At 36.8% G+C, this 19,493-nt stretch overlaps 2 protein-coding genes across 2 annotated transcripts; both read left to right on the forward strand.

Annotated features, from left to right (window-relative positions):
• The first annotated feature begins 5,393 nt into the window (after positions 1 to 5,393).
• On the forward strand, positions 5,394 to 12,973 carry LOC132133601 (bestrophin-2-like). The gene is made up of 9 exons (XM_059546488.1): positions 5,394 to 5,545; positions 6,679 to 6,773; positions 6,856 to 7,089; positions 8,068 to 8,222; positions 8,528 to 8,605; positions 9,930 to 10,082; positions 10,334 to 10,414; positions 10,786 to 10,937; positions 12,094 to 12,973. The coding sequence occupies exons 1-9, from the start codon at positions 5,394 to 5,396 to the stop codon at positions 12,971 to 12,973; spliced, it is 1,980 nt and encodes a 659-aa protein (XP_059402471.1).
• A 2,771-nt stretch (positions 12,974 to 15,744) lies between these two features.
• Positions 15,745 to 19,075, forward strand: plex9.2 (PML-like exon 9.2). The gene is made up of 2 exons (XM_059546143.1): positions 15,745 to 15,887; positions 18,238 to 19,075. The coding sequence occupies exons 1-2, from the start codon at positions 15,824 to 15,826 to the stop codon at positions 18,879 to 18,881; spliced, it is 708 nt and encodes a 235-aa protein (XP_059402126.1). The 5' UTR covers positions 15,745 to 15,823; the 3' UTR covers positions 18,882 to 19,075.
• The last annotated feature ends 418 nt before the right edge of the window (positions 19,076 to 19,493 follow it).

Genomic DNA, 19,493 nt, shown 5'->3' on the forward strand with positions numbered 1-19,493 from the left:
AATATAAATAATAATTATCTCTAATATTCAAGAATCCCGATATGCAAGCTAAATCCAGCGGTGTAGACTCATCATTACTTGACGACGCTTTGAAGTGACGCTAAAGGGAGCGAGGATATATCATTTCACTTGCTTCCATTCCTCCGTCCTCGCGTCTTTTCCTTGTGTCCTTCCCTCGCATCCTGAAGAGGTGGAGCTAAGACACGAGGAAAGGAAGCGAGGAAAGGAAACGAGGATGCACAAATAAGAAATGAGAAGCACCCTCAAACAACTCAAATGATTCGCGAGCCCGGTCTGAAGTCACGATCTGACTCAAATGACTCAAATGATTCGCGAGCCCACTCTGAAGTCCCGATCTGACTCAAACAACTCAAATGATTCGCGAGCCCGCTCTGAAGTCCCGATCTGACTCAAATGTTTCAAATGATTCGCGAGCCCGCTCTGAAGTCCCGATCTGACTCAAATGTTTCAAATGATTCGCGAGCCCGCTCTGAAGTCCCGATCTGACTCAAATGTTTCAAATGATTCGCGAGCCCACTCTGAAGTCCCGATCTGACTCAAATGTTTCAAATGATTCGCGAGCCCGCTCTGAAGTCACGATCTGACTCAAATGACTCAAATGATTCGCGAGCCCACTCTGAAGTCCCGATCTGACTCAAACAACTCAAATGATTCGCGAACCCACTCTGAAGTCCCGATCTGACTCAAATGTTTCAAATGATTCGCGAGCCCGCTCTGAAGTCGCGATCTGACTCAAATGATTTGCGAACCCAATCTGAAGTCTGTTAGTTATTGTGACTGCGGTGTGTCACGTGACAATCTGACGCGTCACCATGGAAACAAGGGGTCAGTTAAAATATTTGTAACTTACACCTGAAAGGGTTGATTTAAAAAAATATATCTTCTAAGTAAACAACAATAGCCCAAGTTTAGTAAACATTTTTTTTCAGGGGACTCTAATTTCCACCATCAGACAAGGATTTATCGGTTAAATATTTTACTTGGCCATAATGCTTGTAAAAAAACTAACTGGACTGTAACTATTTACCTGCTAGTAAAGAAACATCACACTTAAAAAGAATAGTTCACCCAAAAACCACTAGATCTTCAGGAAATTACTTGTATCAGTAATTTCAGCCTGTTTTTCATAGAAATGTTCATTTATGATTCTAAAGAAGAAGAAATTAAAAAAAAAAAATAATATATAAAATAATTCTAATATAATTCTAATATATAACAATATAAAATAAATAATTTACATTATGGGTGAACAATTTCTTTTACATTTTATTTTGTCTCCTGGTTGCTCTGAGAGTAAAAGACACTGCTGAAGTTCATTATCTGATGCTGGATTCCAGCCTCCAATGTTCAGCTGGATATGATTTTATTCTGGCTACAGCTGGACAAGTGACAGAAATTCGTCTTTCTTTGTGAAACCCGAGCAAGTCTTTTTCAATGCTCCAGGACACATGCTGGCGCAGACCTTGAGCGACTCTTTACACGGATCTGTTATTCTTTCTAAATGAGCTGAGAGACAGATCCTCATTCAGCCCACGGATTCTGGAGGTTAATAAGAGCGTCTTGGATCTTCTTAAACTTTCTAGTCTCGTTCAAACCAAGAACATAATATAAGTAAGGGATAATGCACAGCTATAGCTCTGCATAATGCATAATGTGGAGGCCAAGCACCTTGGCTTAAGCTGGTTATAGCTGGTCAGCAGGCTGGTTTTGGCCACTTCTTTACCTGGTCAGGGTGGAAGACCAGCCATCCAGCTTATTCTGGTTTTAGCATTTGATTGTTTTTTTTCCACGGAGTGCATTTAAATTGTTTAATGCATAGCTAGCCATGCATTATGCCGCTTACCATGGTCATTTTCCAGCACTGACAAGTTAAAGCTGTTTTTTTATCTCCTGATTATCTCTACTATAATGTTGACTGTAATTCTATGATAATAGGGAAGTTCAAACTATCAAGAGATTTTTGGAATCAAATTCAGAATGATTTTGGTACATCCGATGAACGATAAAAACATTGACAGGCAATCTTCTTTAAAGAGTTGGGATATTTAAAGCGGATTTTAGAGGATAATACTAAATGAAGTAGACGACCTTAACATTGCCTGTCGGTGTGGATGCTGCATAGGTCATAATAACTCTCATTCTTGCTGTGATTTGGAATTAAACGTGAATTTAAAGAAGGCTCTTGTGGAGCATAAAACAGATTTATGTTGTTGAGCAATATTTTATTTGTAGGGTAAACATGTCATACGTACAAATCCAGTATAACTGATGAACACGATCACTGGTTATGAACATCTGATGTGTATCTAAGAGCAGACTGAGACTCTGAGATGTGTTTGCTCTCTCCTATAGCGCCATCTACTGGCAGACAACCTGAAGAACTTCGGAAACATCAAGGCTTCATTTGTACATCTGTATCTTGAAAAAAGAATTCCAGCAAACCATGAACTCATCCTAAACCTGTACGATTTGTCGCCTTCTATGGAAAATGTTTAGCTGATTGGCACAGCTTCTGTTCTGAATATAATGTTCAAGACATCAACAGTCATTATATTGAAAAACTATTGCAAAATATCAGCATACAGGTTTGAAGAACATGAGGGTGAGAAAATAATGCCTGGATTTTCATTTTTGGAATCACACTGTAGTACAAACCAACATCCATCTTCAACAGTGATATTAAATTCCATAAAATCAAAACAAAATTTTAGTGTAACCTTAATAACTCAGTCACGCAGCTCTGTTTTGGTTGTCATGTGTTTCTCAGGAGACAAAACAGAGGGAAAATGTATATTGACGCTACATTTGTGATAAAAAAAAAAACACTAAAATTCTGCTTTAAAGCTGGATTTGTTTTACTAAAAATACCTGACTTATGTCTGAAGCACAGGTTTGATCTTCCTGAAATAATCACAAAAACACTTTCATTCTTTATTAATAACATGTCAAACCTTGAATATATTAATGAAAAAATAAATATAATGTAAAATAATGTAATTAAAAAAAAAAAAAAAAAAAAATATATATATATATATATATATATAAAATCATTAATTTATATTAATATATATTATATATTTTATTTATGTTTTATTTTATTTATTTTTTGACATTTTTGCATTTATTTTAAAACACCAAACTGGAAGGATGCAAAGATAACATTTCCAACAAAATATAGTGAATTAAAAAAAACAAACATAAACAGTTAAATATAATGCAGAGTTAAAATATTTAAAAAAAAATGCAAAATATAAAATCAAAATGCTAATTAAATACATTTATATATTTTTCCATTATAAATAAATACCAGCTATTTTGCAGCTATTGTGACAACTTACCTCGTATAATGTGACAAAATGCCCTTTTACCTTAAAAAGTAATTGTGTAATAGCCTTTTTATATCTCTCTCTCTCTCTCTTCTGCAAGGAACTGCTCCCATCGAGAAAAGATATATACCTGTGTGCCATATACATCCCGCCATGAAGGTGTCAATCTTGTGGTCAAAGATTTAAATGACATATTTGGAAAATCAGCAAAACAATCCAAATTGAAAACAAAAATCTGGAAAAAATCTAATACCTCAGGACTGCCAAACTACTCGCAAAAAACTGAGAACACTGTCAAATCAGAAACACAGAGATCCGCCTTCTTTACTGTGCAACACTAAAACAATACAAACATACACTCAGAACCAAAAAAGCACAATACACCCAAAACCAACTCACAATAATTGAGAAGTCAGTGAACACAAACCAATTTTGGAATAACTGGAACAATCTGAAAAAAACTGATCATTAAGAATTGTCAATCCAAAATGGAGAAATATGGGAAAGTCATTTCCAAACACTGTTTAAAATAAAGTACAAACAGACACAAACTGTAAACAAAACCAAAAAAATCAACCAATTGGGAAAACTAGAATTAGCAATCAAAGATAACCAAAACCCATTAGATTTCCCAATAACTGATAAAGAACTTAAAGAAAAAATCAAAAACCTCCAACTCATAATAAATGCTTGACTATTAGACTTCATCACCACACACAAGGTACTGAGTAGAAGTCAAATTGGATTTTTACCAAATTACCGTACATCTGACCACATCTATACATTACATACTCTAATTGAAAAACATGTTAACCAAGATAAAGGTAAAATATATGCATGCTTTATTGACTTTAAAAAAGCTTTTAACTCAATTTGGCACCAAGGATTATTTTACAGACTTATTGAAAGCTGTATAATGCATTAAATCCCTGAATTCTTCCCATGTAAAATGCAAAGACAAAGCACAGAAAAATCAGGCTTACCCCAGTGAACTAATGCAGCTCTTTCTCCACAGACTCTTTATGCAAAAGCACTTTCAATAACACGTTCTCGTGAAATACACACGTTTTGAGCATCTAAACGGTAGCAGCTCTTCACATCGGGTGACTTGCACCTTCGTTGCAACCCTGAATAGAGTTCCAGTGCTTTAATGAAATGAAACGTGGCCACACGCAGAGATGCATTTCCTCCTCTAGAGGTCCCTACATGGTGTACTAAACACCCTGCTGAGGGCCACTGTGATCAGCAAGTGTTTATTAGACCCTCATGAATAACTAAGAAATGTTGATTATTTATTTCCAGTAGATCTACATAATATTTACATTGCATAACTGCAATTAATACATGACTCTTTTCATCAAGAATGTGTATGAGTGTTTGTGCATGTGTGAGTTTTGAAAGATTTGCTCAGATTAACGACCCCCCCCCCACCGTTTTCCACAATGCCTCTTTGTTAGTAGAAAACAGATTAACAGGTCAAGTGACCGGAGGTGTGGGCATCTCATGTACCCCTCTCTCCTTGATCTTTCCCGTCTTTAACGTTTCCAGTAAATACAATCCATCGACTCCTGAAACATCACACACTGTGAGTAGAGTTGCTTATTTTTTTATAGATACAGTTTTTTTGCATTATTGACACACTGTTTTCTTAATGAATGTTGTTCAGTTGCTTTGACGCAATGTATTTTGTTTAAAGCGCTATATAAATAAAGGTGACTTGACTTGACAGTGTTTCAGGCCTACAGGCAAGAAATGGAAATCAATTGCACTTGATGTGATGGACTTACAGTCAGATTTTTTGTGATTCTTTTAAATCTCACATTTGCTTCAGTTGTTGCAATCAGTTTAGGTGTTGATGTATGCTAACTAACATCAAAATAGCATCTGATTTCTGTTTGCACATGCACTATGTGATCCAGCCAATGCTGAGCATGCATGCATGTGTTTCCTAGCTGTCTATACTTATCATCTCAAATCACAGTGAACGGTCAGTTGAGTCTGTGATTGACAGGCTGTGAGTGGTCTTCCTGTCCTGAGCGGGCAGCCATGACAGTGACGTACTCACAGCGGGTGGCAGATGCTCGTCTGGGCACTTTTTATCGCCTGCTTCTGCGATGGAGAGGAAGCATCTATAAACTGTTATATCGAGAGCTGCTGATCTTCATTGTGATGTACGCCACCATCAGCATCACATACAGGTGAACACTGATTCTTCACTATCTTACCGTTTTTGTGGCATTATGGCAAAGAAATGGTATTAGATAGTTATGGTGCTTCGACATATAATAAAAGTCCTTCAAAAAGTGTATTTCTGGAAGTACATTGGATGCATATGCATATGCAATATACATGCATATACAATAATACATATATTTTAAAGACTACATGTCGAAAAAAACATGGTATTAAGGAGCAAATATGGAGTTACAGTATGTGTTAATACCATTATATATAAATTTCAGGTAATTTATTAAGATTTAAAATTTATTTCGTACTCCAAAACGATATTTCAAAGATTACCATGGTAAATAAAAAGACTTGGCATTTTAATATATACCAGGATACATGATAATACCATGGTACTTTGATATACTATTATACTAAATATGGTATTTCCAACTTACTGCAAAGAAGTTATTAGTATTACAATGTTTATAAACATTTTACCATAGTAGTAGCATAGTATTACCAACTGTAAATTGGATTACCATATAAATACATTATTTTTGGTACCAATGGTATATTTCAAAGAACCATGTGATACCATAATTATACCATACTACTGACCCAGTGCTTTTTTGTGAGGCTAAAGTGTATATGGTACTCTAAAAGGCATTTTTTAAGAATACCATGGTAAATAGCACCATGGTACTTCAATATGTACAAGGATACTAATAAATTACCATATTCATATGGCCACAATATGAATTTAGGTCAGATATTTTACAGTTCATCCAATCTCATTTTGAAAGTGACTTTCCTTTCTGTTTTAAAGATGTTTTCTTTGGATTGCTTAATTAATCAAAAGAGAATATCTGACAATATGACTTAATTCATTTGTGTTTCCTGCTAGCTAAATTTCACCTTTACACACAGGCTCTAAACATCTTTTTTCTTTATTACGAGCTGATCTAGACAAGTATATGAAAACTTTACAAAGTTCTGTTAATCTTAAAGCAGTGAAAACTGCATCATATGTCTTCTCAAGGTGAAAAACATGGTTACTTTAGTTAAACTTTTCATTCAGCCTACAGTGTCAAAGTGTTTTGCTTTTAATTGTTTAATTGAATACAAGCATCAGTTGTTGAAATATGTGCTCTTTGATTGACAGGTGTGTACTGACTGCAGAGCAGCGCAGGATGTTCGAGAAGCTCTCAGTGTACTGTGATCAGTACGCACAACTGATTCCCCTGTCCTTCGTACTGGGTAAATGTGACATAAAGTAGTGCTTTCATTAGATTAAAACAATCAATTCTTGACTTTTCTCACAGATGAAACTGTCCTTCAGGTTTCTACGTGACTCTTGTGGTGTCTCGTTGGTGGGGTCAGTACGAGAGCATCCCGTGGACGGACCGTCTGTCAGCGCTGGTCAGTGGACACGTCCGTGGCGCAGATGAAGGGGCCAGACTCATCCGCAGGAGTCTAATGCGTTACGCCAACCTGTCGGGCATCCTGATCTACCGCTCGGTCAGCACGGCTGTCTACAAGAGGTTCCCGACCATGAGCCACCTCGTACAAGCAGGTAAACTCCCAGATAGTCTGCACGGTCTGGAAACATCTGCGGTGCACAAACATCTGATACATGTCAGTTTCACATTCATTCTTCATCTTAAAGACATCTTCTCAACGTCTGTTTGATATCTGATAGGAAACCTCCTTTAGATGTATTGCAGAAGAGCAAACACTCTACAAAAGTATATCTTGCAGATGTCAAATAGACGGGATGTATGTGTGCTATCATTTGGATATTTATGCATTTAGCAGACGCTTTTATCCTAAACGACTTACAGTGCATTCAGAACATTTTTTACCTAACATGTGTTCCTTGGGAATCGAACCCACAACCTTGCGGTGCTAACGCAATGCTCTACCACTTGAGCCGCAGGAACACAATTTGGCCTAGAACAGCGATTTAAGACACGTTCTGTGCCAGTACCATTCAGATTTAAACTCGAAGAGAAAACAGGAAGGAATTACGAACAGATTCTTAAGAGCTTTGGCTGTACAGAAATAGTTCACACAAACATGTAAATTCTCATTATTTACTCAAGTCACCTTTACTGACTGTATACAGTGCTTTATACAACACAGAAGCTTCACACTAATAAACAGGAAAATACCAGTTAAAATTAATGAATTACTTGTGTGCAGCTCAGTCCTGTTTAATAACAGTATTCTGAATTCAATCCTGCTATAAAGTAGCATTACAGAAGACAGTAGTGTCGTTATTCAGCTCATGTCAGTTCAGCAGCGTAGATGTTTGCAAAGTTAAGGCATCTTTAAGCAGGCAAGTTAAGGCATCTCTGTGCCTGCTTTAAAACTGTGTGAAAAAAATGCAATGCTGCATAAAAGCCTGACTAAATTATTAAATCTTTTTGCATAATGTTCTGACAAATTACATAAAAACACTGTGAAAGCACATGGGTGGTATGAACACTCTAATGACGGTTTTTGGAGAAATGGAGAAATCATATGGGTTGAAAACTCTCCTGTACTCTAGGTTTGATGACGGCTGAGGAACTGAAGCAGTTAGAGGAACTGCCTTCCCCTCATAATAAGTTCTGGGTTCCCTGCATGTGGTTTGTCAGTCTGGCCATGAGAGCTCGGTCTGAAGGACGCATCAATAATGATGTGGCAATGACCGCCATCCTCAACGTATGTCTGTGTATATTCACTAATCACTCCTTCTGATTGTATATGTGTATTAAATATCACTTTTTTGTTTGGCGTCCACTTAAATTTTGTAACCTTTTTTAAAGTTTCGCATGTATTATGATTTCTGCTCCTGATTCAGTGAAGGAGTCATGAATTCATTAATGGCTCAGAACTGATAAAGTATTAATAGAGTAATGGAATTTCAGTAGTAACATCAAAATCAAAGTTATTCAGAACATGACAAGAACTCAATAAGTCTCCCTGTGAGCAATACCTTTTTTTTTGACTGTGTTTTCTCGTTGTAGGAGCTGAACACACTGCGCTCTCAGTGTATGAGGCTGTTCGGCTATGACTGGATCAGCCTGCCTCTAGTTTACACACAGGTTTGATGGTTTAACCTTTTCATTAACTAGTACTAGTAATAGAGACATAGGTGGAACTAGCCAGACCCATAACATTTCAGATTTCTCTGAATAGATCCAAGCTAAATCTGAAATTAAATTAAGATGAATTGATCATATTTGTATGTCACTAGTGATTAATTTAGAATATATACAGTATGATTCATCTCTGGTTAGAATGGGAAATTATCTCTAAATGATCTCTGATTGGTTGTAATGTGTAGCGATGATCTCTGATTGGTTGGAATGTGTAGCGATGATCTCTGATTGGTTGGAATGTGTAGCGATGATCTCTTATTGGTTGTAATGTGTAGCGATGATCTCTGATTGGTTGTAACGTGTAGTGATGATCTCTGATTGGTTGTAATGTGTAGCGATGATCTCTGATTGGTTGGAATGTAAAGCGATGATCTCTGATTGGTTGGAATGTAAAGCGATGATCTCTGATTGGTTGGAATGTGTAGCGATGATCTCTGATTGGTTGGAATGTGTAGCGATGATCTCTGATTGGTTGGAATGTGTAGTGATGATCTCTGATTAGTTGGAATGTGTAGCGATGATCTCTGATTGGTTGGAATGTGTAGCGATGATCTCTGATTGGTTGGAATGTGTAGTGATGATCTCTGATTAGTTGGAATGTGTAGCGATGATCTCTGATTGGTTGGAATGTGTAGCGATGATCTCTGATTGGTTGGAATGTGTAGCGATGATCTCTGATTGGTTGGAATGTGTAGCGATGATCTCTGATTGGTTGGAATGTGTAGCGATGATCTCTGATTGGTTGGAATGTGTAGCGATGATCTCTGATTGGTTGGAATGTGTAGTGATGATCTCTGATTAGTTGGAATGTGTAGCGATGATCTCTGATTGGTTGGAATGTGTAGCGATGATCTCTGATTGGTTGGCATATGTAGCGATGATCTCTGATTAGTTGGAATGTGTAGCGATGATCTCTGATTGGTTGGAATGTGTAGTGATGATCTCTGATTGGTTGGCATATGTAGCGATGATCTCTGATTAGTTGGAATGTGTAGCGATGATCTCTGATTGGTTGGAATGTGTAGTGATGATCTCTGATTAGTTGGAATGTGTAGCGATGATCTCTGATTGGTTGGAATGTGTTGCGATGATCCGTGATTGGTTGGAATGTGTTGCGATGATCCGTGATTGGTTGGAATGTATTGCGATGATACCTGAACTGAATGGTGGATGTAGATGATAAATAGTTTTAGATTTTTATTAATAAGTTTTGTTTGTTTTTGTAATGCATTTAAACAGTTTGTAAGTGTCCTGTGCCCTATAATAGGTTGTGACCGTGGCTGTGTACAGTTTCTTTTTGGCTTGTCTGATTGGCCGGCAGTTCCTCGACCCCGCCCAGGGTTATCCGGGTCACCACCTCGACTTCTATCTACCCGTCTTCACCTTACTGCAGTTCTTCTTCTATGTGGGCTGGCTCAAGGTGTGTTATATAGTGAAGTATAACATTAGTTCCACACTCACAGTCCCTAATAACTGGTTTTATTGAATAAAATGACTGTTTAGTGATCAATAACCATTGCCTGATTATATGGCGTTAATGGAACTGACATGACATACACAAAACTTGGTAATGCATACAAATTTAGTGAAACCACTGATCGCGCTGATGTAATGTAGCTACATCATCTTTAACAAAAAGTCAGAAAAATAATAGCATTGGTGTGTTTTCAGGTGGCAGAGCAGCTTATTAATCCATTTGGGGAGGACGATGATGACTTTGAGACAAACTGGCTGGTGGACCGTAATTTACAGGTACATCATCTGCCCCACTAATGACATGTTTCTTGATTTCCTTTGTGTAATTCTGTCTTGTCTTGTTCTGTGGATTTGTTTGTCTGGTCGTACAGTCTATCTGTTAAGTGTTCTTCACTTACATCTGTTCACTTAATTTATTTGATGATGCATCATGGTCCAAAATGACTTTCTATCAAAACATTTTGGCAGAAATACAGCATTGCAGTTTTTCTAAGTGTAAAAATTATTTAGTGCACATTTACATTTTTTTATACATGCATCAAATCTTTAGTTTTGTGTCACGTTGCTAAGATGTTAAACATTCATATTTGTTCTTTTTGTAAGCACCTGTGCTTATACAGACATAAATAGGTGTGTCTTTATCGCAGGTGTCTCTGCTGTCAGTGGATGAGATGTATGATCTGGTTCCTCTTGTTGAGAGAGATAAATACTGGGATGAATCTGAGCCTCAGCTGCCTTACACAGGTGCCAGCGCCGAACACCGTAAACCCTCATTTATGGGATCTGCTTTGGACATCAGGTGACACACACACTTAAACCCACCAATACACATCTACAGCACACACATGCACATTTCTGGGTGCACAAACAACATTTGTAGATTCTCTTGATTCTATAGCCATTAAAGTGGCATGAAAAAAACTTCTGTAATGTGACATTACCAAGTGAAACAGGATATTCAGCGGAAAGAAATATTTGATATAAATCTCGTTTACATGTAATTTGTTGACAAGTAGATAAAGGCTAAATAATGGAAGGTTAAATGATGATCTGAGTTTTTTTAACAATACCAGATAGTGGTAACTGTAATTGTAATTTAAGTGATTTTTCTTATGAAAATGTTATTTATTTTTCTTATTTATTTAAGGCAAAACGTGTAACTGTACTGATTGATCAGTACATTAAGAAAATTGTTTGCAATACAAGTTTTCTCAATTGTTATGTTTAAATATGCAAATGAGGCATCATCAAGTTAAATATGCACTAATTTGCATTAGCTTTCCAGAACAGAAATCTGAACACAGCATTCTTTTTTTGTTATTAGTTTGGAAGGTTTTTCCAAACCGGGATTTTGCATATTTATTTTCGTCGTTCAATAAATCAGAAAATACTGCCAACAGCCAGTAAACATTTTCACAGTGTTTTTATAAATGTTCTATTATCAATTTAATTGTATGTTATATAAATCAGATGAATGAAATAAACAAACCTCTCTATAAAAACCTTCAGAAATATAGAAATAAAACTGCTGAATTGGAGAAAAACTCATTTTGAGAAAACCACGTTTAAAGATACATATGTATTGTAATTGAAATCTACAGACACAAAATTAGTTAATTGTAAGACAATAAAAAAAAATGAATGTGTATTTAGGATGTTTTTTTTTCTTCCGCTACACATGTTATGGAAGCAAAATTAACCAGTGAAAAACAGTGGTTTTGTATGCATAGTGCAAAATGTTATTAAATATTTAGGTGGGATAATATTATAAAACTTTATAGAAATAGAACGGTCAAAAAAATAATAATTATATCATGGTGACTTTTATATCATAGAGCCGTCAAAATAAGCTAGGCACTATATTCAAGATTTAAAAGCATATTTGGTCTTACAGAAGATCCTCAAGGTCAGTTATGGGATAAAAACAATGTCTCCGTTCTCTCTCTGTCTCTCAGCGTTCCCAAAGAAGAAATGGAATTCCAGCACAATCTGGAGCAGATTAAAGAACATGAGGAGGCCAATCATTCCACTCCATTCCTGGGCAGCTTGAGTTGCATTCTGGGCATCCAGTCGACCAATTTCCGCCGCGCCCCATTCTCTCGTTTCCCCCTCTACCTCCATCCCGAGAGCTCTCCGATGCCCAGTCACGCCCGGAATGCTGACACGGAGGATGTATTCTCATCCATGCCTCTATACGATAGACCGGGTTTTTACAGTTGCCCTCAGACACCCATCCACTGCGTCCCTCCATCCATTCCTCACCAAAAACTCAGAAGAGCGTTCTGCTCCAGCTCCAGCTCCCTGGCGCATCCCCTGGTTGGCTCGCCAGTGATGTCTACACCCAACACGCCCGCGCCTCCTTCCTCCGCCTTCCCTTGGGTGGGACAAAACAGTGAACATTTAGGTCCCACTTTCTGCTTTCCAGACCCTGTGCCCGAGCTGTTACCCAAAGTACGGCCAAGTCAAGGGTTGCCGCCGTGTCGGCGCCTGCCTCTACGACTCTCTTTGGACACGTCACCATCTCCATCTACACTCGAAAGGGTGTTTTCTTTCACCCCTCCATCTTGGTCGCAAGCTCAAATCAACACTGCCAGTTCAGGGAGTGTGAATATGACCGCAGCGACAAACAGCAACAGTAACCTGTGCAACAGGGCAGCAAATAGTCCCTGGCCAATCAGCAGAAGCACCACTGCAAGCACAACCAATTCCGTAAACCCAAGCACCACGGCGACTCAGCAGACAGCCAATCAGCACAACTCTCCCAACGACTCTGGCATCTCATTGGCTGAGGGGGATCTGTTGGGTGCTGCGTTGAAAATGAGGGAACAGCTATGAGTTAGGTGGAAAATATACCAGCTTAGACCAGCATGAATTCTCTCCCAGACTGATTTAGAGCTGGTCTAACTGGTTAAGATATTTTTATCTTTGCCTTGGGTAAGCAAAGGTAGTGAACATTCGAGTCCCACTCTCTCCTTTCAGGGCACTGTTTTTGAGCTGTTACATAAAGTACGCCTCATTCAGTGGTTGCCATTGCACCTGGACACATCTTCATCTCTTTCTACACCAAAGAAGGTGCTTTCTTTCACCCCTTCAAACTCAAATCAACACATCTAGATCAGGAAGCAGGAATGTGGCCTTGATGTCAAACAGCAACACTAACCTGTGCAATAACACCTAGCCAATCAGCAGAAGCACCAGTGCAAGCACAGCCAATCCCGTCAGCCCAAGCCCCACGGCGACTCGACAGACAGCCAATCAGCACAACTCTGCCAGTGACTCAGGCATCTCATTGGCTGAGGGGGATCTGTTGGGTGCTACAGTGAAAATGAAGGAACAGCTCAGAGTTAAGTGGAAAATATACCAGCGTAGACTTTAATTCTCTAGGTCGGACTGGTTTAGAGCTGGTCTAGCATGCTTTTTGCCTACATTTAGAACATTTTAAGAAACTTTCCGGGGTTCTCAGAAGCGGAAGTCATCATAGATGGATAAACTTCTACAGTGGTGAACAGAAATTCCCATTTTCCCCATCAGCAAAAGAAAAAAAAATCCATAGTAGACTTTCTGACATTGCAAAAGAGGAAAAAATACTGAGAGATTAATTGCGTTGACCAGATGTGAGAAAGATGTCAAATTGCCATCACTCCCTTAGCTGTTGTATTAGAAACACTCTTGTAGAAACTACATTTATTTAAGTTATCTATGAAGTTAATAACTGTGGAAACATCTTTACAGTCTGTAAAAAGGGTCAATTAATTACTGTATAACATGCATAATTTGATAAATTCCATAAATCAAACTGATAATTTCATTTTCCGGTCATTTTTTTTATTTTAATATATATATATATATATATGTATTGTTGGAGACAAGTCATATGAGTCAGTAAAATCACATATTGATCTCCACTGTCACTCTCATTGCATAAGCAATGTTGCAGAATATTTATAAAAAAATGATTAAAAAAATGTGTATAAAAGATAAAGTCCAGATCCACACAAAGACTCTTATGCAAAACCTCCCAAACACAATGCAGCATGGGACTGTAACAGAATTAAACTATTTTGTACCAACCTGTGCACTTTACACTAATTCTTAATTCTCAGAATGAGGTGAACAGAGGGTAATATCAAAGCTCTGTTATTGATTTCTTGAATTACTGCAGAATATTTATATTCAGCATGAATTTGTTTAACATGTTTGACATCATTATTCAAGCCACTCAGCAGGTTCCTAAAAAGTTACATCCGGCCATCAAATATCTTTGATATCTAGGAACTCAATTCCATTTCTAAGAACATATAAAAGGACACACATACACAGAAAAAGACACAGAAATACTGAGACAGCATTTCCCTTTGTGTGACATTTTTGGCTACTTTACCACTAACAATCAGTAACAGTAATTAATACAGGTGTTGATTTTAATTCATGGTTTCTACTTAAACTCCTTACAGATGCGATCTGATCTAGGGTCAGTTTTGCCTTTCGTATTCTCATGAATGAGATCACAAAGATAGATCTGATCCTAAACTCAATTAATTATGGCCACACACACAAAAAAAACTGACAGACAAAGCAAAACATTTTTTCAATGTTACTATAGTGATATAAAGGTTTCCAAACTTTCTGACTAAAGAATTTATTTGTAATGACTTTAAAAAAATAATTATCACAAATAGAAATCTGAACAGAACTAGGAAACTGAGATTTTTTAGTTGTTATTTTAGCATTTTTTTTTTATTTCTATTATAGTTTTTTTCTGATTTTGAATTAGTATTTATTTAAATATTTTAAAATGTTTAATATTTATTTCAGTTTCTATTTTTTTTATATGTAAAGTCATGGGATTTTAAAACAGGGTTTTCTTTAAATACAAGTAAAACCATAAATAATGAAAATACAAAATTAAATTAAATTAAATATTTAATAGTATATTAATTATACCATGCGTAAAATAAATTATAAAACATTTAAGTAATTTAAGTACTCACTGTGTACTCTTTATTAGTACTCTTTTAATCTAAAGCCCATTTAATATTAGAAGATGCAATGATATGTAAATAAGTCATACCTTATCCTGAGATAAATATGAATTAATTGGATCCTGATCCAAATCTTACAAACACAGCTGTAGGGCACAGGGTTTCACAGTATATCCTGAAAACAAACGAGACACAGGAGCAGCTCTCTGACACACGCAATGTATTTATTATTCTGGCCCATAAATAAATCCCCGACTTCGATTTTCAAAATAAAAGTGCTGATAAAATGAATGAATAAATAAATAAATATATAAATATGTAAATTGTTTTATAAAACAAAAACACGAGTGATTTCACATATACTTTCAAATATTTAATATATACAATAATACGCTCGTATTCTCAAATAAAAATAAAAGAGGTTTCTGAGTTATTCCGGTCCACCTGATGTCGCTGTTTAATATAGAAGGCTTATAATATGAATATTAATTGATTCACGGGAGGAGTGTCCAATCACTAAACAGAATCGGCCTCTTAATCGTTCGTTCATTCGCCTCTCGATTAGCCCCCGCCTACTGACGTCTCCCTTTAACCCAATCAGCTCGGACTACCTACAAACGTCACGCGACGTAATTAATATTCATGAGTCTATCCTTCACCATAGTAGAAGAAAAGCGACTTCTGAGACGTTTTAAAATGAAACATGGATTCTTCCTCACTTCATCCACCCTATACTGTGTTTTTTGATTTAGAGACCACTGGTTTAGGTACGTGACTTTATAAACAAAATCGAGAAATGTGCAGAATTATACAAACGATTGAGTTTTCATGCATTTCTCTACTCGGTGTTTTGAAAACAAAAGTTATCTAACAAAAGTTACAGCATTTTTGGGGAATCAAATTCTCAGATCCTAGACTTATAGAATGTTTATTTTTATAATTTATTTATAATTGTATATAAACGATATTTAGAAAAATATATAATATGCTGATTTGGTATATCTGCTGATATGCTCTATTATATTTGATGATCAGTTTTAATAATCGTTCCTCTTCTTATTATTAATGTTGAAAACAGTTTTAGATGTTAAAAATTCAGCTTTGCATCACATAAAAATTACAAATTACATTTTAAAATGTTTTGATATAGAAACAGTTATTTTAAATTGTAATAAAACTTCCCTATCTTTGGCAAGGCAGCGATTCAATTCGATTACGATTCATAGGTTTTCGATTCGATTCAAGAACGATTTTTGCAAATTTAGAACGATTCAATTAGATTCGATTCACAATTAAATTCGATTCGATTTGATTATAACGATTCGATTCTGCATTCTTTAGTGAGTGATTTTAGTGAAGTGACATTCAGCCAAGTATGGTGACCCATACTCAGAATTTGTGCTCTGCATTTAACCCATCCGAAATGCACACACACAGAGCAGTGAACACACACACACACTGTGAGCACACACCCAGAGCAGTGGGCAGCCATTTATGCTGCGGCGCCCGGGGAGCAGTTGGGGGTTCGATGCCTTGCTCAAGGGCACCTAAGTCGTGGTATTGAAGGTGGAGAGAGAACTGTACATGCACTCCCCCCACCCACAATTCCTGCCAGCCCGGGACTCGAACTCACAACCTTTCGATTGGGAGTCCGACTCTCTAACCATTAGGCCACGACTTCCCACTTTAAGTGCATTCATGGGATTATTTAAATGCTTCTACTAAATTCTTTAAATGCTTAGTCAGGGGGCAAATTACAGTAGCATTTATGGTTAGAGAACCATAGGTTATAAAAGAAAAAACTTTTGTCCATTGTTAAATGATGCGACATGGCATACGTAAAAATGTATGTAAGCCAAGTTTTTAAAAAAGAGCTTAAAGAGTATTATGTATAAGCTAACATTTTGTCACACCAGGGGCGTAGCCATAATTTCAGAAGTGACAGAAATCATTTTATGTATGTAGCCTATATAATAATATTAATAATAATAATAATTATAATTATTTATTTTTTTACAAGGAATTATCTTCTTTTTTAATTACTTTTAATTAGCTGTAATAAATCAAATGCACTGCTGGACAATAATCAATCATTTGTAATCGATATTTTTTTCCTAATGGCAATTTTATGATTGTTTTATATACTAGGCTACATTTAGTTAGCAATTATTTAACATTTCTGCACAGAATAAGGTAGAAAATATACTTTATGGTTTCTGTACTGTAATAAATGTCAATTAGCACTGCATCATTCATAAATTGTTTTTTTTTTTTTTAGTTTCATCAGTTCATTCTGCTTTTATTCAGGTTAGCTGCAGATATAGCCTGGCACGTCTATGAGAGCGAGATCTCTTCTCTTTCAGTGTGAAAACGTCTTCATCTCTATTTAACTTTTCCTCTCCATCAGCGAATGATTCTGAGAGAAAACGTTTGCTAATGAAACAAACGCTAGGCTACTTTCATGCATATTATCAGATAAATCTCGCGCTCTTATTTCAAGGTAGTTGTTTATGCTGTGGTTAATTTTAAAAGTTTCCTTCGTATATTCGGTTCATCCGCATTGTTTAAACACATTTATCATTCAATGGATCTGTGCGTATGATTTAGACACTTACATTTCTGCTCCGTCCATGCAATAAATACAGCTGTCGACGGCTCCGGTAACTCCGTCGGTAAGATGCAGAGAGCCATTGACAAACTACAGAAAAGTAAAACTACTTCACGTTAGCATTAGCCTACTGGCCACGAGTCCTATAGATCACACGTCAGCTGCGTCAGAGACGAACGGAGCGCGAGCGCAATCCTGTGACAGTCTCAGTCGGTAAACAGTGGAGCGCGTGAAGGACAGATAAGAGGCACGATTCACGAACACTCTTCAAGGTCTCCATTAATTCGTGCATGTAGTAATTTAATGTGTATACATTTTGAAAGCATTGAATCGCTATAGAAATCGGGATTCATTCGATTCTTAGCATTTTGAATCGATTACTGTCCAAGATCGGCGATTCACGATTCAAAAATCATGTTTCAAGATCGATGCATATGAATCGACAGGGTTTGTAATCGATGCATCGAGAAAATGAGTGAATCGTTACACCCCTAATTCTCCTCCTCCAGATGCCTCGTGTGATATGGTCCAGCTGGCTGCAGTGAGTGGAGGTCACACATTTAACCTCTTCATGGTTCCTCGGCGGCCGATGCAGCCCGGGGCGTCCAGGGTCACAGGCTTCAGTGTGAGGCGTCACCGTTTGTTTCTCCATCACAGGCCAGTGCTCACCAGCTCTCTCCGAGAAGCCCTGGTCTCCTTCATCACCTTCCTCCGGATGCTGGCTCGGCCGCTCCTGGTGGGGCACAACATCCGCAGGTTCGACTGCCACGTTTTGACCAGAGCTCTGGATGAGTTCGGTCTTCGGTCAGACTTCCAGAAAGAGGTTTCTGGATTCGTGGACACCCTTCCATTGGCACGAAAGCTTCTCAAAGACAGTGGTCTTAAGAGCTTCAAGCAGGAGAACCTGGTTAAGACCCTCCTGGGAGTTTCATATGCGGCCCATAATGCTCTGGAGGATGTGCAAGCCCTGCAGAAACTCTACTGGGCTCTGAAACCATCGGCCAATCAGATCCAGCAGCACATTTTTACTCTGGACTCATTGGCTACTGCAGCTGTCAATCAAGTTTCAGTTAGACCATCTTTATGTGAGCACTTTAGTAAAGCACTGGATATTACAAAAGAAGAAAGAGCAGAGGAGCATTTGGACGTCTGATTCATGATCTCAGATCAGAAGCACACACCTCCTTTGTTTAATCAGTATTTATAAAACTAGTTAAGATGCTTTTAATGCAAAAAACAACAACAACAACAAAGTGACGCAATGTTGATCATTGGTAATGTTTTGTATGGTTATGGTTAGTAACTAATGATGAATTTATTTTTTTAAATAAATAAATGTATTTAATTTCTTGTATATTTTTTATTATGTAATTCATATTTAACTTAATAATTAAATAACATTTTTGTGTATATGAATAATTATAATTTCTCAAATCTTAATTTTTATTAAATGTTTATTTCTATAATGTATTTATGATTTTATGCAAGTGGTCCTTCAGAGATCTGATTTAGTGCTCCGCTATTATCAATTAATTATTAATGATTAGCTATTAATGATGGTTATTATAAGCAGTTGTGCTATATTTTAACAGTTGTGTATATTTAAATTAAAACTATATTTTTAGTATATGTGGTTATTTTTAAAAATTAACTTACATTTTTTTTTATTATGATTAATTTAATTACCATATATATATATAAAACGAGAAAGCAGACAAACTGGCTAAAGAGGCGCTGGTAAAGGAAATAAAAGTTACAATTACAC

Source organism: Carassius carassius, chromosome 50 (assembly GCF_963082965.1).
Source record: "Carassius carassius chromosome 50, fCarCar2.1, whole genome shotgun sequence".
Lineage (NCBI taxonomy): Eukaryota > Metazoa > Chordata > Actinopteri > Cypriniformes > Cyprinidae > Carassius > Carassius carassius.